The 26,859-nt window shown below is 41.8% G+C and overlaps 2 protein-coding genes across 2 annotated transcripts in view; both read left to right on the top strand.

The window, feature by feature from the left end:
- pdgfra (platelet-derived growth factor receptor, alpha polypeptide) overlaps positions 1 to 26,859 on the top strand; it is a 424,693-nt gene that overhangs the window by 9,141 nt on the left and 388,693 nt on the right. The gene's annotated exons all lie outside the window — the stretch shown is intronic.
- On the top strand, positions 23,923 to 26,018 carry rasl11b (RAS-like, family 11, member B). Its single transcript, XM_079574793.1, has 4 exons — positions 23,923 to 24,091; positions 24,184 to 24,240; positions 24,335 to 24,411; positions 24,939 to 26,018. Exons 1-4 carry the CDS (start codon positions 23,977 to 23,979, stop codon positions 25,434 to 25,436), a joined length of 747 nt encoding a protein of 248 aa, XP_079430919.1. The 5' UTR covers positions 23,923 to 23,976; the 3' UTR covers positions 25,437 to 26,018.

Raw genomic sequence — 26,859 nt, forward strand, 5'->3', positions numbered from 1 at the left:
ACCAGCCAATCAAAATGCTAAAACAGCACAGATTTGAGTCCCAACCCACCAGTTGAGAAGCATTGTATGTGGAAACATGTTTTTTATTATTTTCCTTTTGTAAATTAACCACAAACAAGAAAAGACAATAAGGCGATATAGAGAACCACCTTTGCAATTGTTCCCAACTGCTCAAGCCCCCTCCCCATGGTCACTGTTGTATAAACAAACACAACAGCAGCCATGGGAGAGGATCTTCAAAAGGAACTGTCCTCTGTGGTGAGCCCCGCGGGACGCCCCATGCCCCCTGGACACTTTCTTTCACCACTGCCTTTGTTCATGCTTACACAACAATTCACTGACCATTATCTCGGTCAAATTTACATCTGAAACAAAAAAACAAAACAAGACGTAATTATGATTATCAAACTTCAACAGCCGTAAGAGGTGGGGAAAGGGTATTTGTTGTTTTGGAGATAAGCTTACAGGTTTGCTGGAGCCTAAGGGTCGAGGATGGGACTTTGTTGATATGGTAGTTAGGCATGTCTCGGTTTTGAGTGACGACCAGTGGGTGCTGCAGCTGCTCTCAACCCTCAGCTCTCATTGTGAGGAAAATTATTACATGTTTACATGCCTGGACACAGAACACAATAGCACACCCCCGCTAACACTTTCTATTTTGGTTCAGGTTTTTATAGTTATGACTGTTGTTTGGATTCTGCAGCCTTAGTCCTGATGGTTTTATTTGTTGTTATGTTTAGTTGGTAATGTGTATTTCAGGCACAAACATGGTTTATTCAACAGAATGATAAGGTATGTGGGTCGAACATCACCCCATTTCATCACAAAAACCGACCTCAGAATATCGTCAAGGGCTTTATTCAGCCAACACATTGACATTTTGAATAGTTGACCTCTTGAAAACGCAAAATCGATCAAACTTGCACCACTCGGTTAGTTTTTTTCTCTCAAAGCCACAACCAAAAGCAAACTATAAACTTGTTGTCTATTATAATGCAATTTAAGTCCATATGTTTTCAAGTGCTGGTAGCATGCTGCTAAACACAAACTATGTTAGCACAGTGTGTGTGGATGAATGAAAGGGCGTCCGACTCAGAGAAGTATCTACGCCCCGCTCCAGGTCGAGCATCAATATACTATATAGCCTGTTGTGGTGTGTAGCCGTTTGTGTCAATTCTGGACGGCAACTCTTCTGTATCAATTTCTGCCACACTTAAAATGAAAAAAAGCAGTGCTTGATTTGTAAATTAGTGTTTGCAGGAACACTTTTGGGCTGAAGTGATGGATTTAGGGAACACGCCAAAACATTTGCCGGAACACTCTCATGAAACACCATTATATCAGATCAAATATTTGCCGGATCCTCCTAAAAAATTCCCAAATCCTTTACCCTGAAAAACTGAAAATTGGGGGAATGCATTCCCCCAAACAGGGGATCAAATTAAGCACTGGAAAAAAGCATTTATTGAGTTCACATCCTGACCGTGAAAGCAGTAGCGCAAAGTTGTGTTTGTGCAAGATCGAAGCCTCGCCTCGACTAAGGCTGTCCTTGCGCCAGGCGGAATATCTGTCCCTTAGTCTTTTCTCACCAACTTTGATCCAGAACAGGGGTTGTTGATATGGTGAATTTGATATATCAGATAAATACACATGAGATACCCAAAATTCACAAAACCACAAGATTAAGAAACGAACCAGTGCTGTTTTCCTTTTGGTGGCGGTCCCAGAATGCACAAAGTTTATAGCTGTCTGGTCGCTTAGCCTTGGAAAATAACGTCCAAGTTCAAGAGCATAAAAGACTCAGAAATCTAGAAAGTTTTTGAGCGTTTCATGTTTGTCAAAGTTGCAGCCATCAAAATAATCTTTGCTTATGTAATAAAATCATGTTGTATTCTTTGTTACGTAATATCCCTTCCTTCTGATGATCTTGTTTTCATAACTCTTTTTTTGTTTCTGTCTTTCTTTTGTCCAGCCAGGCTTGAACACATTCATCCACAAGGTCTGCAAACAATGACCAAAGAATAACTTCCAGTGACAAAAATTCTTCCTGTCACAGCATTTGCTAAAGTTATATTGGCCAATGGAGATCTAATATAAATGTTTACAGAACAGACCTTTTGTGTGCAACCCTGTCTTCCTATGAGTAGTTTTATTCCTTCTCTCTTGTTGACGACGTATAGTGTATTGTAAGTGGTTTTATAACTTTTAATATAAGTTGTATGCCTTATCTGAAACTGCCTCTTGTCGGATGTAAACTATTTTAATGTGTTCCTGGTCTGGAAGTCTTATCTGAATACAACAACATTGTATCCAAGCAGACCAAGTACTTCCCGCTGTTGAAGTGTTTTTTTTTCCCCGAGCGATTTGAAAATGTGAAAAAAGATTGTTGCGATACATATTGTCCCACACCAAAACACATAGTTGTGTTGTGTGCTCACTATAACAACGCCGCTGTTCCTCACTCACTGGGTTGTACTATGGTGGGTTTTACCTCAAGAGTACTGAATATTTATACCCCACTTTAAAGCTTCACGTGTCAAGAAAAAGGCCTAGAAGTCTCTGTTCCTCACCTCAGCCGACCCGAGGGAACTCCAAACACATCTTGACTTTAACTAATGCATTTACGCCTCATAACAATAATGGGAACTTGGCCACTAATGGGAGCCGTCCAAACAAAATGAGAAATGAGTTATTGGCTGCGCACTGGGAAGTTTTGGCTGATGCTGAGTACAGGATGTTCTGACGGGACACATGTTGATACCTGTTTACAGTAGACCAGCTCCTGTTAGCATCAGAGCAGGGCATGCTGGGTAGTGGCACCATGGGAGCTCTGGATGGAGGAGGTTTGGAAAGCCCATATGTTGTGGTCATGATTGAATTTGACGTCATGCCAGATGGAGGACAGTACCTGTAAAAAACAACAAAAAATGTATACTGATACCGGTTGGAAGAACAGCACCAAAGTTTTAACCTCTTGCCTTAACCAAGCGTATTTTCTCGAGTTCGGCTTCCAAATCTAAAAGCTTCTCGACTGGAGAGCAACAGTGTAATGCCTCATTTCATTTGACAAACTAAGACCTACAAAACAGAACTTTTTTATCTCGTCAGTGCGTTTTTGTCATGTATTTTAAGCGTTTTTGTTGTGTTTCTTTTTTTTGTGGCATTTTTGTCGTGTTTTCACCACGCTTTTTGTCCATGTGCTTTTTTTGTTGCATTTTCATTCTCCTTTTCGTCGTTATTTTGATTCTTCTTTTATTAAAAGCTTTTAGAATTGGGTAAAGCCAAACTGGAGAAAATGTGCTTGGTTTAGGTGGGGGTTAAGAGGTTTAGGTAGATTTTATTCTCTGAAACAGGAGTGGGTAGTGTAGCCAAATTATTGACTTAAGTAAGAATAATGTAATTTTAAAGTATATTTACAAAAAGTAGTGACCCAAATAAATACTTGTTACTTGTTTACTGGGAGTATTGAGTCTGATTTATGATTCAGTTGTGGCATACATTTTGAGAAGCAAATGTGAAAATCATAACATTTCCAAGGAAATACCATTAAAAAATATGAAAAGAAATTAGGTAAACAAAACACATAATATACAGTATATATTTCATGCGTCAAAATTAAGATTTTGTTGCTTAAATTTACTCACACTAGAACGAGTAGAACGTTTTTTTTGTATACTCAAGAGTACAGATGCTTGCAATACAACATTACGAGAAGCAGAAGTACTGTACGATTAAGAAGCTCAGTTACTAAAGTACATGAACTTGTAAATGTACTACTACTACAACGCTTCTGTTCAGTTATGATGCAAACACTGTCAATAATAGTGGCTTAGCTCTGGGTTTTGCTTCCAGTTGGATAAAGACCAGGAAACAAACTGTCAAAATCTGATAAACCAAACCCTTTACACATTTTGACCAAGTCGGTACAGAATGACGACTATAGAATTTAATTACTATAGATTTGATGATGCCATAATAATGAACAATGTACCAGTCACCCATTCACACATTGCCTCCAAGATGAGTGAAGTGTCTTGTCCAAGGACACAATGACAATAGGCACCTGCAGGAGCTGGGATTCAAACCCGATCATGAGACGACCCGCTCTACCACCTGTGCCGCTGTCGCCCACTGTCCTGCGACTGTAAAAGTCCTGTGTACTTACCAAAATCATGCACTTGCTTTTAAATATTGTGTGTGGAACGTAGTTTATACATGCTGAGAGAGAAGACATTGATATTTGTGACCGTTTTTGTTTTATGTGGGTTGTCCCAGTAACGGACAACCCACATTTTGAGATCTCATCATCCTTGTTGGCAATACTGGAGCTCACGAGTGTATTTGTGAATATTTATATAGCAACGTTTTGCAAGCACATGTATGCAAACGGAAGTTTAGTGAGTCAATGTCGCCAAAGCCACTATAAAGTAAAGCTCTAACAAATCAACATATTGTAACTGCTGTATTTAGGTCAAAGTGAGAAAGACTGGACCAGAGCAGGCCTAAAAATACACCGATGGGGCTGTATTAGTTCAGGTGACTTTCTTCCCAAATGGGGCCCTGTGTTATGGATCAAAACACACTCCTGCTCAACTACGCCCACATTCAACCCACCACACACAAAAGATTCATAGCGATCATTACATGAAGGAGCAAGACCGAAAAAGAGTAGGCTTGTGTGCGTCTGAATGAGATCGTGACTCAAAGATGTAATGTCAGGTCAGTGAAAGTAGGTGGAAAGTTTACTTGATATTGTTTGTATAATGGCGGCCGTTTGCCCAACCAGGGATTTGACCTAGTTTTGCACAGTCACGGACAAAGGCCTTAACTTCCGTGACTCACATTTGAGTTCAATCAAACGCATATAAATAGCTATCTATAGGATGGATGCTTCAGATGTTAAAAGGTTTCATTCATGTGGGCTTAGTGGAGCTGCTGAAGGATGACAGAGTGTTTTTCTCACATACCTCTTAGTAAGCAAAGGGACCAAACCTACAGCTGCAATATTATGATTTCTGTTTTTAGATTCAGACAGGCATTAAGAAGGGTTTACACTTAAGAGAAGATGTGTGAACCTATAGAACCTAGTCCCGTGCCTAAAACTGCCTCAACTTGTGTTTGGAGAGATCCAAAGAAGAAGCTAAAGAAGAGGAAGCTGAAGAAGAAGAGGCCAAAGAAGATGAAGAGGCCAAAGAAGAAGAAGAAGCCAAAGAAGAAGAAGAAGCCAAAGAAGAAGAGACAAAGAAGAAGAGGCCAAAGAAGAAGAAGCTAAAGAAGAGGAGGCCAAAGAAGAAGAAGAGGCCAAAGAAGAAGAAGAAGAAGCTAAAGAAGAAGAGACAAAGAAGAAGAGGCCAAAGAAGAAGAAGAAGCCAAAGAAGAAGAGACAAAGAAGAAGAGGCCAAAGAAGAAGAAGAAGCCAAAGAAGAGGAGACAAAGAAGAAGAGGCCAAAGAAGAAGAAGAAGCCAAAGGAGAGGCCAAAGAAGAAGAAGCTAAAGAACAAGAGGCCAAAGAAGAAGAAGCCAAAGAAGAAGAGGCCGAAGACGAAGAAATGCTTTTGTCCTTCTAGCTGCGTGGCTAGAGCTCTAACCACTCAGCCACCCTGCAAATGTATAAATATGTATACACAACAAAGGGGGCAGCAAAAAAGGAGAGAGTTCAGCTTCCTGACAGGTTGGTGGATGAATCTGTCCTTCAGTCAGTTGGACCTGTCACTGATCGAGACTCCGCAATGGTCGTTCCACGATGGACAGTGGATTAGCCGCTGGTCTGGGACATCTCCTCTCCTTACTCTCTGTTCTCTGTCGTATCGCTTGTAGTTGCTTTACATCAAGGAACCTCTCATTCATACACCAGCTTACACAGACACTGGAGGAACGGTGGGTGAAGTGTCTTGCCCAAGGTAGCCAATGGTAGCCAGGATTCGCCAACCTTCTGGCTATTAGGCGACCCACTCCACCATCTGAGCCACTGTAGCCCTGTAAGTGTAGATCACTGACCCATAACTTTTCATGAAGCGCTTAATAATAACAAAAACAGTTCTCTCCATTCCACAAAGACGGATGGGGAAGCCTCTGCAATTTCCCGTCATGTTTCAGTGTTTAGTTATGTGCTCATTGGTTCAGATTGATTTTCCCATGAAGTACCTCTTTGGCCATTTTCAATCAGTGTCTAGCCTTACATGTCCTCATAACATCTGCATAGCTCCATTCGCTTGTAGGATTTCTATAGATTGCTTGTCGTATCCACTTAGACACAGAAACAGTGGAAGTGTTTGTGTCATTACATGTCTATAGTGAACAGGAGCCGTGCATTGACCCAGTTTCCAGCCCTCTGAAGCGCACTAACGTCCCAGGTGGTGCTCACTGTCAACATACGCCTACTGACAAGAGGCTGATATATAGGCTTCTCGCTGGCTCCATATACTGTTTGATGGGATTATGACAGCGGTTGATGGGTTGCCTGAGCTGTAATGTTTCATTTTTATTGATCTCTGCTCTGAAGTCTTATTTGCTACTTGTTTATCATTTTCTTTAACTCGTGGAGGCTGTTTGCTGATTTAACCCTGGGGCAAACTGGCTCTAATGACATCTCCCTCACAAATGACATTCACCCACATAATCAGGATGAAGTGTGCTGCTCAAGGACACAAGGACAGAATGAACTGGCCAGAGCTCTCACATTAAAGAAGATCACTTGTCCGTAATGACAAATAGAGCACTTGAATCTGCCAAACATCTGGACAATCACTCCTGACCGGACAGACTGAGCCTCTGTTGTTCATTTGCAAAGGCTGGATGTCTTTTTAACATAGTCTACTTCAGCAGCCAAAGAACACCATCTTATTCCCCAAATCCTTTATTCAGGACATTTTCTTCCCATCTAAACTCTTCATTTGAGGTACGAGAGTGCCCATCAGTCTCGCCAAACTCGACGTGGCGATCGCTTCTCCGTCTCGAAGTGCCGAGGAGACGACACATCTGACGCACGCCTCTCTCCTCCGTGTGATTTTTTTGGATGCAATTGTCACTTTGAGTACAGCATGTGCCTTTTCCCAAACACTCACGCCCCATTACCAGTTTTTGTGGATCTCCGGCAAGAAAAGTGTGTCTCTGAGAGGAGAAACTGAAACATGTAAAGGTAAAGATGAGTCCTAATGTCTGACCAAATGAACTCTGAAAGTTATAGCAACACGAGTACACACAATGACACATTCAGATCAGAAAGTGACCTTTATCTTTACTGTATATTTGTTTTAGCCGTAGGATCTGGCAACGCAAAGTGTGTGATTCTATCTGCTTTACGATTGGATAATAGTCTCAGGAAACAAAACGTGTAATGTAGTTGATATGGGGCAGTGACGGTGGCGCAGTTGGTACAGCGGGTCGTCCCATGATCGGATGGTTGGGGGTTCAAATCCCAGCTCCTGAAGAATCACACTGCTGTTGTGTCCTTAGGCAAGACACTGCGTACATTGGTGTATGAATGAGAGTGTAAATGGGTGACTGGTTCCTTGATGTAAAAAAAAAATGGCTGATGCGACTGGTGTCTGAGGGCACAGATAGGTCATGTTTATGAAATATTTAGAATAAATAAAGATAAATATCTTTTTTATTTTTTTATTTAAAGCATTACTAAGTAACTCTTGCCCCTAGAGGCCATGAGAGCAACTGCAGGTGATTTTTTAACTTTTTAATTGTCTTGGAGAGTAAATACTACGCTGACAGGAAAGGCGAAGGGAGAGAGGGATACTGTACATCCAATTATACAATGGAAAAAAAAATAATTCACTCAAACTTAGCTGTAAATACTGTTTAAAGTGACGCTAGCCCGCAGTTAGCTTTGCCCGTTAGCCTGTTAGCTTCTTCTTCGTGATTCCATTAGTGTGTATTGCTTGCTCCGGTCCGGTGGCAGTCAAGTTGCAAACATAGTTTTCTGGCCAGAGACACCAGGGGGAGATGAAAGACCCCCCCAATCATCCCATAAACACTTGTATTACCCCCACAGGGACTACGAAAAGGATTTATTAAGGTAAACACGTTACTTAGTACTGCTTTAACTTGGCCCCAGATGGAATCCTACATATTTTTACTGGTAGGGGAAACTGGAGCGGCTGCAGGAAACTCCACAGAGAAAGGCCTTGCCCCAGGAGTTGAACCCAGGATCCTCTTGCTGTAAGGCACTGCCGGACTTTCCTTTTTTCAATTTGGTAAAATGCAAGGACGTGACTCTGGGATCCAAGGCACAGAAAGATGACATCATAAGACCGAACCTTTAGAAATTCATCAATTAGTTTTTATTCATCAACAGGAGATTTGGGCCATAGTTAAAGTCTCATTAGCCGCTTTTAATGAAGACTTGAAGAATATGATGAAACGGTTTAGATGATATTAAGACTGGCCACTGAGCAAACCACACTGTCCAACCATTCAGCTGTAAAAAGCTCTCATATGCCGTTCACAACAGCAGGACTAAACCAGGACATGAAGCAAACCCAGTATAATCAGCTCTTAAACTCAATGACTAAGACTATGAAGCCATTACAGACTGCAAACCACAGTGACATGGACCCGAACTATAATTTGAGAACGTCAGAGAAAACACAATGCGTATCATCATGAAAATATAAACTGATATTTCTTCCTAGTGAGCTGAACTTCCGGGCCGCTCCTCCTTCCGGCACAGACACAGCTGTTACGGTTAACCGCCAACGCAAAAGCACATTATTGCGCGGAAGAGACCGACCTTGAGGAACTAGACAGAGTAATTTTCACAGCTCAAGCGTGAATCATAGCAGCTCTTTAAAAATCCAAGTATTCAATTGTCTTGCGCGTATGAGGAGACTTTTTCTGGTCGCTTTAATGTCGATAAAAAGAAAGGAGACTCATGAAACATTGAAGCCATTGAAGCCATTACCAACTTGGGGTGAGATATTGTTGCTGTTCTCTCGGCCTATTATCATGTAAATATGTTTAATCCACCCAGTCACAGGAGGCGCTAAGCCGGTTTACTGATAGTGTGAACCAACATGCAAACGCTCACCAAGAGACAGATGTGATATAATGTGGTGACAGCAGAGGGGGTTTAGAAATGATGGTACTACTTCACTGACTGGCTAAAGACATATCATTCTTTGTCTTCTTTGACTGATTTGACAAAATAAACAAGAATTTCTTTTGTATTTCCAGAAATCTGATATTTTAATCACTTTCAGCTTTGGTGCAATGATTAAGGATATTTTTCTAATGCAAAACAAAATGATATGATTTCATAGGGAAATTTGTCTTGGGCACATGGTGTTGCTTCAGATGCATCCACAAAAGATACATTAAAAACAGAGACAAGAAAGGATTAAGAAATTATAACGATAATAAAATAGTGAAATGCAGCTATTCTTAGTCATAAACTGCAAGGAGGACAGACAAAATGAATGTTTGAATCTGACACGGCCTTGACACAGACCTTCCATTCATCCATTCAGGAATGGCGACCAGGAGCCATCCGGTACAGATGCTCTAGCCACCTCAGCTGGTTCCTTTCGACATGAAGAAGCAGCGACTCTACTCCGACCTCCTCCCGGGTAACTGAGCTCCTCACCCGATCTCGAAGGGTGCGCCCAGCCACCCTGCGAAGGAAACTCATTTCAGGCCCTTGTATCCGCAATCTCGTCCTTTCGGTCACTACCCAGATCTCGTCATGACCATAGGTGAGGGTGGGAACGTAGATCGAGAGCTTTGCCCCCCGACTCAGCTCCCTCTTCACCACAACAGTCCGATACAGCAACCGCGTCACCGATCCGTCTGTCCCCGACCGCCACGCGATGTTGCAGAGCCGTGTCAGCCAAGACAGTCCTACAGCATCCAGAGACTTAAGGTACTCAGGACAAATCTCATCCACCCTTGGAGCCCTGCCACCTCAGTGACTTCAGCCTGGGTGATGGGCGGCCCCCCTCTGAGTCCCCATGCTTCTGCTTCCTCATCGGAAGACGTGACGGTGGGATTGAGGAGGTCCTCGAAGTACTCCTTCCACTGCCCGACCACATCCGCAGTCGAGGTCAGCAGCTCCCCACCCGCACTGTAAGCAGTGTTGGTGAAGCACTGCTTACACCTCCTGAGGCGCCGGACGGTTTGCCAGAATCTCTTTGAGGCCGACCGATAGTCCTCCTCCATGTTTTCTCCGAACTCCTCCCAGACCCGAGTTTTTGCCTCTTAAAAATCTAAGACCTATGAGTCGAAATGCGTCAACGTTGAATAAATGCAAATCCACACTGCTGTATCCCCAAGCACATTGCTCACCTGCCACTTGAGGCTGCCTCCAATATGAACACTCGGGTATTTAAATAATTCTACCTGGAACTGTATAAACTTGACCTAATTTCTCACCATGCTCAACTGTATCTCTTCAATGAGTGAAAGAAAGCTCATCTAATCAAATAATTCAAATCCAGGCAGATCTTAATTTAAATTCCAAGCGAAGATACATGAATATATTAATTAACAAAGACAAACTTGGGATTAGATAACCTCAAAATTATGCACTGGACTGGCCCTGAGTAACTACATGTAAAGTATGAAGCCATTCATTCAATATGGCCACATTAAGATTCCTGTCAGTGCGACGTGGAGAAGAGGAGAGTTCATTAATCAGGGGATTAATAAACTCGTAACATCTCCAGATCCTCACTGTGCCCAGACTTTCACAAAACCAAGACCCAAAGAAGCTCCTGCCATTTTCTCCTTCTGAGACGTGTTACCTCAGTTAACACTACAATACCCAACCTCGACGCACCTCTCAAAGTGCGTCACTCACAAAAAATACTAAGAAAAAAATACAATTGCGACCTTGAATGTCCTATTATTGCATCATCACCAGCAGTAGTACAAGAAATAGACAAAACAATGTGCATTATTCGTTACATTATTTATTACAAAACATTTCACTCAGCGCATACATTGAACAAAATGCAAGGATTCATTTCCCAAATTATTTATTTTGATTCAGCACAAATTGTATTGCCAGTGTCAAGCTGATCTGATGTCACAACAAATAAGCTGGAATGTTCCGCAGTGTGGCTTTAAGTACAATTAAAAGAAAAACACTAAGTTCATATTATGCTTCTTCAGACAAGAGCGAGGTGTTATGGTTTTTTGCAGGTATTTGGTAATAATCTCACATCTTTATCACTATCTTAGAAAATACAATATTTAAAATGCAATAATTATATCTAAAACAGTTTTAGTTAGTTTAAGAGAAAAAGACAAAACAGAGATCAAGAGGTGAGGAAACACTATAAAACATATGCAGGAGCTCAGGAGGAGCTTTGTGGGAACAAAGTGCTAAGGGCAGCCACTCATGAAGATTCAAAGATCACTCAAATATATGTGAGTGGCTTGAAATCCAACTCTAGGTTCAGAACAACATTGTGACAGTTGAAAACTCTGTATTGCTTTAGATTAAGGTCCTTATTAAGCATGAATAAGCATTAGTAATCATTTCAGGGTGAGGGTAAAGGTTAGGTTTAGGTTAGGGGTTGGCTATGTATATATGTGTATTATTAATGTTAACAGATAAAAGGATATTAAGCAGTGTGTTAAAACTCTACAAGCATATTATTAATGCTTTTTAATACCTTATAAACACTAAACAAGCACACCTTAATATAAATCGTTACCAAACTCTGCAGCTAATACTGACATATTTACAGAAATGTTCCTTAATGTGTACTGTCCCTGTCAAATAAACACATTTTACAAACTACAGAGGTGCTTTACATGTCACTGCTCATTTACTCCCTACACTCAGTGATGGCAGACTCATACAGCAACTCCTGCCCTGGGGCTGTCTGAGAGAAACATGGCCTCTATCAATCCCTAACTTACACTACAATCATACCTAGGCAGATAGCGTAAAGTGTCTTGCTAAAGGACACGACATTGAGAGACATTCAGCAACTGTTCAGAGCTCAAATGTCACTGCAGCTTTGACCTCAACAGTCGACAACTGGCTGCACTTAAGGTCAAAGTATTTTTAATATCAGATAAAATGCTAAGAAAGTCATGCCTGGGTAAATGGAAGAGGATTCCATCAGGGAGGGAGGGGATACTGGGCAATAAGACTGAATGAACAAGAAGATATGTCAAGTCACATCAAGACGACTGGACAACAGTGAGTTTTCAGAGATGTCACCTCTTAACTCGTAACGTCCTCACCTCACTCAACCTCAAACCACCTCTCAGAGTGCACCATTCACAAGATGCACATCAGGACACGGGATAAAAAAAAATATTAGGCTACATATACAACCTGAAAAGGCTTCTCTGTTCGGTGCTGATTCAAAAATGTCATTAGAAGCAGCTGCAGCACTTTGCTTTTACTTGGGAAATAAAAACGTGTCCTAAAAAAGGAACAACTTCCCTTCTCACTATGAAGCTACTTTGTCCTACAGACCCACTCGATTTTGCCTTTTCTCTAAAAGCAACCGAAGGCTTTCTGCACTCGTCATAGGCGGAGTGAAAGCCCCAAAAAACACTTTCTTTTTTTAACATATCAAAGGGAAATGTAATGGCTGTAGTTTAAAAATAGCTCTAAAACTACATCTGAACAAACAGAACCAACGATCAAGCTTCACTATATGTGAACATGCTAATCATTTAAAAGCTAAAACTTTTTATTTGATTCAACAGATTCAACGTCATGCAAGGTTTTTGTGAATAAATCAACATAATAATTGTTATCAATAAAACCCGCATTTGATTTAAACATGCTTACCTCAGATTTCTCTCATTCATACACCAATGTACGCAGACACTGGGGGCAATGTGGGTGAAGTGTCTTGCCCAAGGACACAACGACAGTGTGCACTTTCAGGAGGTGGGATTCGAACCCCCGACCTTCCGATCATGAGACAACCCGCTCTACCATTTGCGCTACTGTCACCCAGATGAATCCTATAATCCAAGATCCAAGATGAATTGATTTCTCAAAATGGCTGTAGCGAATGATTATGCAAAATCGACTTTTTCAAGCTTTACATCATGTTATTATGTCACTCCCTCATTAAAAACATGCCTGAAGTGTTGCCTTGGCACATTCACGTATTTTTGAGTAATCTGTAAAAACTCTGATGGCGGCCATTTTAGGGATAGGTTTGCCTGAGTCCTCCTGGGAACGCCCCCACCTCCTGGAAACGCCTCCGAGCTTTCGTCACCAGCCGAGTAACCAACCACCGCTCCTCAGCAGAACCCCCTCCCCACTGATGCCACAGACAGTGTGTGGAGGGGGCGTGTCGGAAAGAGTCAGAGGTTCTTAAAGAGACAGAGGCCTATTTCAAGACATTCACTACAGCCATTTTGAGAGAGCAATTTTATACAAGGCAGTTATTCTAATTTACTGCATTCACAGACCAACAGAAGGTTTGGTCATCATTGTAGTGTACTATAGACTGGTGCTATGTGATTGAAAAAAGCGTAATACCCCGTCTTTAAGAAACTGTAACTGCGTTTGGACATGACCTTCTTTTTCTGCACTTCTTTGTCTTCACCGCTGTCTAATCCCTGTTTTCATGGGCACTGATCTTGATACAAGCTGTGAAAAGCCTGAGCTCGTCTCTCAACCTCTCCTCACAGCAGCACATAACTCCTGTCACCTCCTGCAACCCCCGAGTAAAAACCTTCAGCCGAACGGACGGACAAGTGTCAAAACAACACTCCTCAGATTAGGTTTATTGACATAATTGGAACGAGACAGAGAATTTGAAAGAATATAATGTGATTTCCTTGCAGTTTTGATCTAATGGCAATTAAGGATTTGTGGATTTTAGGACTAAATCGTTCTCTCTGGGAAGAGCGTTCATCTTCTTACTCATAAGTGCACCTTTTGTGAGTTGGCAGCTGGTCACGCTGTCCCGCGGAGAGCAGGGCGAGAAAAGAGGCGCAGGGTAAGAGTCAATCAGGATTTGACGATTGACAGAGGGAAGGGGAGACATTTCGTTCAGTTCTCCATGTTCAAAACACATTGTGAGTTCAGGCGCACATTTTATTTACAGATGAAATTTCCCTTTGGCCGATAGAATGAGTGTGCTGCATTGTAAAGATTAATCAGTATATTCTATGATAAACCAAAACAGTTTTTTACTGTTAGAAGTCGCCTTCAGATCAAATCTTCGTTTCTGAGCTCTTGCCATCAGTAAAGTGTTATTCTGACAGGAAAAAGAACAAAAACCAAATCAATCACAACATGAATAACAACAAAGGGAGCAGCCAAATTGGACTCCCTTCTAAGTTCGACTTCCTTTACCCCAAAATTAGACAAACAGACCGATCTAATAAACCGGAATGAACCCAAATGAAAACGAAATGTGCACACAGTCTTCCCCATTAGTATGAATTCACTTCCGCACAAATGGCCTATTTTCTCGGTCTCTCCCACAGAGCTCCACTGGCCCAGCGTCAGATGAGCATTAGGCTGTTTATCTGGATTAAACCTAAGTGCCTGCAGTGGGAGTCTAGCTCTGCTCAGGCCGTCGCGTTAAAGAGACCAGACACAGAAAACTGGCCCTCGGGGGTGAGTCTAAAAAAACATTTGTCATAATACGTCCATCTACGACTGGCTTCGAACCCCATGTCCCAACACAGACTGTCCAGATCATCGTGTCCTCTTCAGTAAACACCAATCATATAATAAAATAGGACCCGTCTGTAGGGGTAATGATAACACGGACAATGAAACGAGGCTTTAGGGGAGCAGCTTTTGGGGTTTTCAAACTGGGATAAAGGCATGAGTAAAGGTTTTAAATATTTAGTGACTGAAATAACATTGAAAAAGGAACCGTAGATTCTCTTACAGTACCTGGTTTAATGAAGCCATTCCCCATTTGAAAGCAAGGAACCTCTAAAATGGTTGCACGGGGGCTAATTTGGACTTCATTGAGGACGGAGACAAGCTGAGATCTGTTCATTCATCTCCAAACGGGTTCCAGCCGTAGAATCTGGCAACCCTGAGTGTGGAGTCCGTGTTGTGCACCTACACATACAGTACATGTCGAACTTTTCCCAGCCCTGTCATGTTTTGCACGTGAGCGGGAAAAAAAAAAAAAAATCACTTGTGAATGAGTGAAAACAGGATAATCCCGGAGTTTAAAGTATTACCTTAACCACACGGCGTCACATGAGCGGCAGACGAAAACAGCCCGGTCCCTCTCATTAAGTGCGAGTGCTTCTGTCTGTCTCCTCCACTTTCACACAGGAAGAACCTGCACGTGCTCCGTGATCCCTTCAAATGAGCTGTGCAGTTATCAGAGAATGTAAAGGCCTGATGTAAACTACAAGAAGAATTATTATACAGGCCACTGTTTTTACACACTGTGATATGTTCTTACCTGAGCTTAGAGGAGTTGATGCATACCTGTCTGGTCTTTGTGCGTGCGCTCAGACCAAAGATGTTGTTAGCACTTAGCCTCTCCTCCTCTCCTCTATGGGGCCAAAACGTGGTGAAGTTAGAAGCGAGTAGTTACACGATCCAAGTATAGTTACACAAAATTAAACATGTCGATTTTCTAAGCGGATAAAAAGGGAACTATATTGTGAGGCGTAATAACACCTTAGGAGCACTTTTTGGACAAAAAAAGCCACGTCCGTGCAGGAAAGTGAAGATATTACTGCGCAGATGTCGCTTTTTTGTCACTTGTTTGTCACTTTTTTTGTTACGATTTTTTTGTCACTTTTTTGTTACTTTTTGATACTTTTTTGTTACTTTTTTGTTTAAGTTTTGCCAATTTTTTGTTACTTTTTTGTTTAATTTTTGCCAATTTTTTGTCACTTTTTTCTTACTTTTTTCACTTTTTTTCTTACTTTTTTGTCACTTTTTATGCAATTTTTCTGTCTATTTTTGGTCACTTTTTGATCTATTTTTTGTCACTTTTTCATACTTTTTTGTTACTTTTTGTCCCTATTTTGCTACTTTTTTGTCTATTTTTCCCACTTTTTTTCTGACGTTATTTTTTACTTTTTTGTCACTTTTTTTTGCTAATTTTTGGTCACCTTTTTGTCACTTTTTTGTTACTTTTTTGTCTATATTTATCACTTTATTTCTCACTTTTCGTCACTTTTTCGTTTTTTGTTGTTGTTGCTTCTTTCTTGCTTTTTGTTGTGTTTTTGTCGCTCTTTTGTGGCTTGTTTTGGTGATGCCAAACTGGAGAAACTGTGCCCGGTTCAGGCGAGGGTTGAGAGATTAAGACCATGTTGTTGCTTGCACAGAATATTTCTCTTCAGCTGAGCTTAATCTGGCATATTTACCCTGTGCAGCTGTAACGTTTCTCATGAGCTGCCGTTCCTAAAGCTGCTCGACGGGGCTTTTGTCATTCAGAAAGTCCTCGCCCCGTTCATCTCATTCAGAGCGATGCAAATGCCCCACTGGTCTTTAAGCTTTACATGTCAATGATGCAAACTGACTTGGCGATACTGTACCTGCATGAACACTTTCTAAAGGTGATTAAATATTTAAATGTCCAGCTAGACATAAACAAACACAGTGAATGGGGCGCAGAGATGAGCCGTCGTGCATAATGCGCTGAAGGCCATCGCTAATGTGAAAGCCCATCAGGAGAGTTAACATTGAGGTATTAGAATAATGAGGGGGACTTGTCGAGGCGAAGGACTGTACGGTTAAGTTAGAGCAGATATAATGTTGTTTTCCAATACTATTCAATGATACTCAAGGTGATAAGATGATTAGCAAACTTAACCAAAAGACTGCACAATACAGTACATATTCCAAACGGTATTCTAGCCACAACACGGAGTCCTCTAAATTGGCCTCATCACAGGACCAAAGATATTCAGTCCCATTTTTGAGTTTTTATCTCATTTTATCATTTTAGGGCAAATATCTTCTCCAAACAAAATATATCCTGTACTAATCTCATCAACCCTGCCGATTCAAATGAATAAAAAATGAAAAAAATTAAACCTCGATTCTACAAACTAGTTCTGAAAGGGCTGAAAGAACTAATGGATATTGAATTAGTTGATAGATAACGACTATTTTAGCTATAGATTCATTACAGTTAGGGTATGAAGTGTTGTGTATCTGTCTGTGTCAGAAAGCAGAATCAGCCACCTATAAACATTCCCTTTACGTTTTCTCCATCAACATGTCCTCAACCGGGATCACTTCAGCTTTATGTGGTAAAAAAGTATTTCCATAAAAGTGATTATTCCTAAAAAAGAATCTGTAGATTTATTGATTACCAAAATAATAGTTAGTCGCAGCCTTATTCTGAACTGCATATGATTCTTGCATTATTCCAGCAGCTCATACTTCATTCTTCTCTCAGATGTAAATGCTCCAGGACATGTTTAAATACAAGGCGAGGAGCATGAGTAGTAGTTTACTACACGGAGAGGCTGCTAAATATCTGGAACGATCTTTCTGTAGATGCGAGAACTTTTTAGCTGTGCATATGACACTATTATATCTGTACTCTTTTCTTTGTCTGCATTTTATCGTTGATCTTGCCCTTTGATTTCCCTCACAACACTCATGCCCTACAAAGAAACATGCCTTGCCCAGTAGAAGTCTGAGCTCAGCGGCGAAGAGCTCTGGGACAGATAAACATCGGTGATACATATGGAAGGGCCGCATATGGTGATCCGGGCCCGAGGCCATGCGCTCGCTGCAGCTTTGCCCTCTCTGATATCCCCAACGATTGTCTTCTTGTCGGTTTGTGCCCCGGGGCAGGTGTGGGGGAGCGGGGTCCTGTTGGGGGGAAATCTATGCTCACCTCAGTGTCAACAAGGACATCCTTATTATGTGGGACCCCAATTAAGTCTTCTGCATTCCACTGTAAATGCCGAGGATTCCCCCAAAACAACATCCCTGCAGCTCAATGAAAGATTAGCTCGCTGTTTCCAGCCGCATGCTGTCACTGTGAGCCTATAATAAGCTCTACTTTCTCTTGTCAGTGATTGCATTTAGGTATTTTAATGAGGGGCTTGTCCATTATGGGAAAAAGGAGTCACATAGGTCAGTTATTGTGATGCAGGTATTGCATGTGCAGCGGTCGTTAGTGAAGTATTTACTTGTAATTAATGCTATAGAGCAGCCAAATGTGGCCCTCAGACCAATTTTTGGTGGCCCTCGGGCTTCTTGCTGAATCGGTTCACATTATCAGAGATGCTCCTTTTTATTTAATATGTAATAATTCTACACAATTCTAACCTAACAACTAGCATTTTATTGTGAGACAGAGCTGGCATTAAGGTTTTAAGCATAAATAAAGGCATGAGGCACAATTTAAACCTCTGCTAGTCGAAGGTTTTGCAGAAATAACCACCAACCTATGGCCCTTTACCCCATGTACGCTCCAATATGTGGCCCCCCATGAAAAAAGTTTGGACACCCCTGCTATAGAGTCAGACATGGAGACGAGGCGTGTTATTTATAAATGAAAAAAACAACAGAAAGACTTCATGTAGGAGTGAACCAAAGAAATGATCTCAAAGTGAGGTCTGAACAAAGATATTAGTCACGATAATTACTATGTCGATTTATCGTTCAATAAATGATACATTTTGGGCTCAATATTGATCGTCAGTGCATTTGTCCCCCCACTTTTCTAATGTAATACTTAAAGGTAGTTAAATAGTTCACTGTTTTTACATACTGAGATATGTTCTCACCTGAGCTTAGACGAGCTTGGTCGCTTCGAACTTCACCCCCATTTGGAGCTATAGGAATATACAGGGAGAGGCCAAATGCTAACAGCATATTTGCTCTTTTTGCGTGACTAAGCGCAGACAGGTACACATCAACTCGTCTAAGCTCAGGCAACAACATATCTCAGTGTGTAAAAACAGTGAACTCTTCCTTTAAGTTTGTGGCCAAAGTTAGTTGTTTTTCATTGTATTTTCTGTTCATTGTGGGATACTTTAAGATTAAGCACTTTTTTTGAAGCCTTAGAGTTGGCTTCTGTGGCATTAAAAGATCTTCAATAAAATCGTTTATCACGATATTTTGATTTTGTTATCGTGACAGACCTAGTTTTAGCAGAAGAAGTTTTATTATCTGTCTAAAGCCATGTGCGGTCACTTTGAAACTATAATCTGGTCTATACTCAGTGTTTTGCTTTTCAATGGCTGCTTTAAAGTTTTTCAATCAGTCCTGCTTAAAGGAAGAGTTCACCGTTTTTCCACACAGATATGTCGTTACCTGAGCTTAGACGAGTTGATACGTACCTGTCTGGTCAAAGCTCAGGTAAGAACATATCTCAGTATGGAAAAACGTTGAACCATTCCTTTAACAAAAATGGATCTGTAATTGGCAAGTGCTTGGGTCGCTACAGTGAAATATTTACTTCCTTTACTGCTGTATGTGCGTCTGAATATGTAGAGAGTTATTATATTGTTATTATAATTAGCTGTACTTTGCAGTCGCAGTGTTGTAGCAGTGGTAACAGTAAAAGTATCTGTTTTAACGCATGTATGATCACCCTGAGTCTTTAATAAGGTCATTACTGTCGCTGCTTTCTCTTGTAAATGACAGCTTTTCTAATTAGGGCTTTTAATAATGAGGAAAGCGTCATATAGACTCACACACCCAGGTCTGGTATTGTGCTGCTATAGTGAGATATTACCTCAATGAATGGGTTTTAGTTGTAGCAGGAGAAGAACAATTGTTGTTACTCTAGTCTCTATTGTCACAGTTTACTCTCGCTTTTAGGTATTTAAATTAGCCTTTAACAATGAAGGAGGGTGTGGCACGTGCACAAAAACTACGACTGAAAATGACCACGCTATAAAAGGTATAGGTCTACATTAAAAGATCAACACTATAGTATAATAGTAGTTGTGAAAGTATGTCAAAACAGAACTGGTATAAAAAAAACAAAGTGAGGCTTTGTAGAATGTTACATCTATAATTTCTTTCATTGCATTTGATTCAACCCTTTACACATTTAAATATGCCAAAGGGCAAACTTTTGACATTACAAAATCTTTTTTCGGTGCATAATTGTCTCCAGGGCTTGACTTCAGACACTTGTGGGTAATTTGAACTAATTGTGGTTGTGAGTCACTGACCAGGACAATGGTGATGCTGCACAGTCAGTGAGTTAATGGGAACAACCACAATGGCTTCAACTCAGGCTTCCCATAAGAACTCGAAATTGGGTCATCTCAGTGTTATTATGTTATTTTCCTGGTTTAGTCTAAATATTCTACTGATTTGAAGTGAGATTTTACTCCATGTCACGGTCCTTTTTCCCCAAAAACATGTACATCTGCCTTTAGTCAGCGGTAGCAATGGTATTGATAAGATTTATATTAATCTCTTGACCCCCGCCTGAACCAAGCTCATTTTCTCCAGTTAGGCTTTACCCAAATCTTACAGCTTCTTGAAAAAAATCTCAACGAAAATGTGACAAAAAAGACACAAAAGAGCGACCAAAACTTGACAACAAATGGGATGAAAGCGCAAATAATAAATGATTAAAAAAAAAGCAACAAAAACGTGCCAGGAAAGCAAGAATAATTCAACAAAAAAAGGGACTAAAGAGCGACAAACAGGTGATAAAAACACAGCGACAATGTGATAAAAAAAAGTTAGGATCAGTTTTGTAGGTATTAGCTTTCAAATGACATGTTATACTGTGGATCTCCAGGCGAGAAGCTTTTAGATTTGGTCAAGATCTTTAGGCAAACAGCCGGCAGGGGCTTAATTTGTCACTGGGATACTCTTGAGCTAGGATCCTAAAAAAGTGGTAGTAATACAGTATATACAGTATTTGATGTAATAGAACCCTCTGATCTAAATATAATGAGAGTCTGCCACCAGGTCGGAGGCCCCAATACAGATTAACGGAATCCCGAAGAAGAAGCTAACAGGCTAACGGGCAAAGCTAACTGCGGGCTAGCGCCACGTAAACAGTATTTACAGCCAAGTTTGAGTGAATTTTTTTTTAATCTCCATTGTGTAATTGGATGTACAATATCCCTCTCTCCCTTTGTCTTTTCTGTCAGCGTAGTATTTACTCTCACGGACCATTGATTAGTAAAAAACTGCAACATGCTATGACACCTGCAGTGACGCTTATGGCCTCTAGGAGCATGAGTTACTTAGTACTGCTTTAAACTGTTAGGCCCAAATCATTCCCAACTTTCTTGATTTAACTTTACATTTTGATTCCTGTTTTACGTACAAATTACTGTAGCCGTTTCTTTAGTCAAGGCTTCTTAAAAGACCATATTATTAAAATGTCACCAAATCAGAGTATGTAGTGAGTCTTACTAAGGATGAGGTTCACAGTATCCATGTTTTCACGGTTGCTTTTCCATCTGAGCGTGTAGCGGTTGCAGACTCGCACCTAGCAACAGCGCGAGTCTGCCTCTTCACTAATTTCATATTTCAGCGCAGCGGCCTGTCATCAGCGCTCTTATCAAAAATACATACCAGACCGTAATCGCGGAGGAGAACGGGCCAAAATACCTGGAGCACATGAGCAGCACTGACAGACAGGAGAGGGAGCCGGCTGTGGGGGGACAAAGGAGTCACAAATAGACAGCCATGTGCATTTCTAATTCCTAGCATTGTTTGACGTGTTTATTTACATACATATACTAACATCAGAGTTATATAGTTGTAATCTGTGAATCAGTCTATAAGCATGTTTTCTAACCGTTATAAAGCAATGCTGTCACGGAAAATGTAAACAACTGCTAGCCTGCTCAGATGCAAAACACACAAAGGTCTTTGAAGGACAATCTCATTATTTTTCAGCTACAAGAATAATAAATAAGCAGAACTAAAAGACAGGTTGTGTTCTTTTAACTTTTCTATTTGAGTCACCTTTGGGATGTATAGTAGCTACTTATACTTGAGTTACATTTTTTTTTAAGCAATAATACTTTGGTATAATTGGTGATTGCTTTAGGACTACAAATATTTAAATGTGCCCTTTAAAAAACTGTTGCAAATGGCTTTTATATTTAGTTTTTTGGGGGTTCCTAGCGTATAACCTATAGACCTACTTCCACCTGCAGCTTTAAGCAGTGTAAGGGCAAGTGACTTACAAAGAAACAGAGTCACTCACATTTCAAATAGCTATTTTCTGGTCCAAACTCATCTCAAACTTTCCCATTGCATTTACAACGTCAAAATTAGTCACAGGGACTGAGTTTAAACCAGGGTTCACAACTTTCAGGGAGGAAAACTGTCACTTCACTGTAAAAAAAAAACTGCATACTAGCCTGACATTTTATGACTGTTTAAAGGCTTTAAAACCAGTGTTTTTTGGATAAATGTCTGCTTTTACCATATACTGAAGGACAAAACAAATTTTATTACAATACAGAAAATTAAAAAAATCAAGGATATAGTAATCTATTCTATATTAGTAGTTACAGCTTTAAAAATGTAATATGTTTGTATTACATATTACCGTTTCAAAAATGTAACTGAGTTAAACTACTTTGAGTTACTTCTGAGTTACTTTTGTCAAAATATAAAACTGAAAATGGTAATCCTGCCATCGAGCAAGAGTGCAGTCAGAGATTTCCTTTTCATACATTTGGACAGTTTCAAGTACCTGGGTGTTCACCTCAACAATAAACTGGACTGGTCCCACAACACCAACTCCCTGTACAAGAAGGGCCAAAGTCGCCTCCACCTTCTGAGGAGACTGAGGTCGTTCGGAGTGAGCAGGCCTCTGCTCAGGACTTTTTATGACTCTGTGGTAGCCTCTGCTCTCCACTACGCTGCCGTGTGCTGGGCCCCGGGCAGCACAGAGCGGGACAAGAACAGACTGAACAAGCTGGTCAGGAGGGCCAGCTCCGTCCTGGGCTGCCCCCTGGACTCTGTGGAGGAGGTGAGGGACAGGAGGGTGTTAGCCAAGCTCACCTCCATCATGGACAACACCTCCCACCCACTGCACGGGACTGTAGAAGAGCTGAGCAGCTCTCTCAGTGGCAGACTGAGACACCCTCAGTGCAGGACGGAGCGCTACCGCAAAGCCTTCATCCCCACTGCTGTCAGACTGTACAATAAGACTGTGAAGTAACATGTGCAATAATCTCTGTATCAGCTGCACTTTATTAACTCTGAGTGATCTTCTTGAACGCCGACTGTAACAAGTGAATTTCTCCTTTGTGAGATCAATAAAGGATTATCTCATCTTATCTTAAATGCTCTTGTAACTCGAGTTACTTAAATTGAAATGACAAATACATTCCCGTATTTTGTTCAAGCAATATGTTTTATTCCTTAGTCACTGAAAAAAGTAATGCATTTTTGTAGCTCGTTACTTTAGTAATACGTTACCCCAACCCTGATCAGGACTCAGGCTGCGGGACCTGCATGACTTCATGGGAGGAATGCCAGCTCTTTGCAGGGGGTGCATTTTTTTTTGGATCACAACATTACGGCCATTACCGCGCCCTGTGTGGTAGATCCACCAGAGCGAGACAAGCCTCGACAAGTCACACATCACAACACCCGCTTTCACACGCGCGCTTCCTTCTGAAAACACCGTAAAAAGGCTATTTCTGGTAAATTCCTCGGAAGTCCAGGGGATAATCTTGTTACGTCTACGTTTGCATTTGTAATTCTTGTTAAAAGTAAATTAAGAATAGAGGGAACACTTTCGGAAAGAAACGGCGCTTTGTTGCTGCAAACGCGCGCAGTCAGAAAACCCACCTGCTGCACTGTGGTCCACGTGTGGGCGGGGCTAGCGCACGAGGATGGAGGGGGAGCGCACGCGATCAGCCAATGACGCGCCACCGCAGCTCGAGCCCTACAAATACCGCACGAGCAGCCCTTCCACAGCAGTTCAACCCAGACCCTTCTCTCCGACACTTCTCCCACTAAAGCCTTTACTCCGTCCACAAACCGGGAGCTTCATACGGGACTTTACCAGCACGTTCTGCAGAGGATTTCTATTCGTTTTTTTGCGTTTGGATCAGAAAAACAAGCTGCAAAAAAAAAAAAAAATGCGTCTGATTCAGAACATGAGCACCATCGCGGAGTGCCCTGCGCAGGAACACACGTTTCCAAACCGGACCATTAAAATAGCTGTGATTGGAGGCAGCGGAGTTGGCAAAACCGGTAAGAATCAGTCAAAATATTATAGTTTACACTTTCTTTATTTGCTTGAGCGCGTGAATAAAAGTCTAATGTTGTATCTTTTTTCATTACAGCCCTCGTTGTGAGATTTCTAACCAAGCGGTTCATTGGCGACTACGAGAGAAATGCCGGTAAGAACAGATCATTTTCTCCCGTGAGACCGTGAACAACAGCTGAAGACTTTGCTTTGCAGTGTGGGCTAATGCGTGATTTTTCCCCCCGCAGGCAATCTTTACTCTCGCGAGGTCCAAGTGGATGGAGACCAAGTGACCATCCAAGTGCAGGACACTCCTGGGGTCGAGGTAAGGCGCGCTTCCAATGTGCACTTTTAGTCTGGCCACTGTGACATTTGCTACTGACTGCAAGTAACGACTTAGTTTCAATCAGACATGTTTTAGAGTGCTATGAGAGTTGATCATGTGCAAACAGTTTAAAGTATATTAGTTGGAGTGCTCAGGGGTTGCAAGTTCTTTCAGATATTGCAGCCCAAAGCCAGACTCGCTGATACTAATCTGTGCTATCTCCCGACTGGGCACGAGTCCAATTGCAAACATGCACATTTTAGTGATTCGACTCCCTTGTGTAAGTCTGTCTAATCTCCCATTTAGGCTAATGCACGTCTGGGACCATTGTAATAGATACAGAGTCTGCTCAGTCACACGCACCTCACGGTTCACAGGAGTAACCCCCATCTGTCTGTCTCAGTCCACATTCCAGACGTTACTAAAGATCAGTGCAGAATGTACAGGGGTGCTTGACTTTAAAAGGGATTATTTATGTAAGCCGGAGCAGTTTTGTAACCCGTCTCTTGTTTTTTTTCCTCCCACAGTTGACCGATAATGCGGTGAGTCTGCCGGAACACGTCTCCTGCTCCGTGCAGTGGGCGGACGCCGTGGTGCTGGTGTACTCCGTGACGGACCGCAGCAGTTTCGACCTCATCTGCCAGCTCCATCAGTTAGTGCTGCGTGCAGGCGGCGCCAGCCCTCCCCCCGTCATCCTGCTGGCCAACAAAGCCGACCTGCTCCACCTGCGGCGCGTGGAGGCTCAACAGGGCCCCCTGCTGGCCGCGACGCTGGGCTGCTCCTTCTACGAGGTGTCGGCCAGCGAGGACTATAACCAAGTGCACGGGGCTTTCCACAGACTGTGCTGCCAGTTCGCCAAGCAGCCCGCCCCGGCCACGACCGCCGCCAACGCCTCCGCCAGCGCCCCCGCCGAAAAGAAGCGCTCCCCTCTCATCCCCCGCCCCAAGTCCCCCAACATGCTGGACCTGAAGAGGCGCTTCAAGCAGGCGCTGTCCGCGAAAGTGCGGACCGCGACGTCGGTGTGAGCGGGACATTCGTGACTGACGTGGTCCAGGCCACACGAGATAAAATTTGAACGAGGACAAGGGGAGCGCCACGCTTCTCGGGACGTCCTGAAGAGTCCGGTCATAGAGCTGTGTGTGTGTGTGCACAGGCGGGGCAGCGGGGCCTCTGAGGTGAACCAGGGCCCAAGTGTTTTAGAGAGGTGCTTGTGTGGATGGGACAGAAACAGCAGAAGAGGGGAAGACATTTACAGACCGAACTGTTTAGATGAACTCTCCCGGCAACAGTGCTGTGAAGGACTCTGTAATTTTAGCCACTGCTCACTGTGTGGCCCGTTTTTAGACCGTCCCACGTCTGCAAACACCGGTGCTGTTAAACTAAAGCAGCCACTCGAGCCAGTGCAGGCAGAGCGCCAGCCTCTCGTATGTGAATAATAACAGTGTGTGCTTTAAACATTGTTGTTGGTGATACTGTGGAGGAGGAGGAAGCGGCAGCAGACTCGGCATGTAGCATGTGAAATCGTTATCACTGACGCACTTTATGAACATGTCCAAAGGGCCAGTTGTTATTTATTTGTTACTGTTTCTCATTTTTGGTCACAATAAAGACACATGAACTTGACTCCTTTTCATGCTGTGCTTTTTGTTCTGCATCTGCTGTATAAGCTCGTTACAAAACAAGTTTCTAAGACACAGAAAAACAATCCATAAATTATAATAAGATGATTTTATGACACCATAACAGCAACTTCAAGCAGTCGCTTCTACATTAGAGCATTACAGTATTTTATAATGACAAATAGGCATTTTCCAGAACAATTATCAACACAAAACCTTGAAAGATACACCTTCATTATAATCAGCCTAGTTTGGATGTTTTTATCACTGCATACACTACAAAAAGTATATCAAGCATTGGCTTAAATGACTTGAATTGAGGAAATGTATCTTGTTTTGAGTGGTTTTCACTCATTTAGACACTTTTCCTGATCGGACCAAGTTTACTTTGCTTGTTTGAGGACATTTCAGACCAGTTCTAAGGTAAATCTCGCTTGAAATAAGAAAGTAAAATTGCCAATGAGATAAGACCAATTTTCTTACCCCATTGGCAAAGAAAATGACCTGAAATAAGGACGAAATGTATCGAAACGAGTCAGAAACATCTCAGAACAAGTGAAATAATCTAGGACAAATGCCCAACAACTTCTTAACTAGTCAAAACAACTAAAATTTGGATTATTATGCTCAAATTGAGATGTTTATACTGATCTAGTTAAATACTTTTTGCAGTGTAATGATCCCAGTTAGTCTCTAAATAACTCCATCGTAAATTTAACACAATGAATCTGAATCACAATACAACAGTTGTCTTCAATAAGAAGGCAAGTTACTGTTTATGAGTCATTTTAATTATTCATTAATTATTCACTGTCTACAGCTCGCGTGT

The sequence above is a fragment of the Gobius niger genome (assembly GCF_951799975.1).
Source record: "Gobius niger genome assembly, chromosome: 17".
Lineage (NCBI taxonomy): Eukaryota > Metazoa > Chordata > Actinopteri > Gobiiformes > Gobiidae > Gobius > Gobius niger.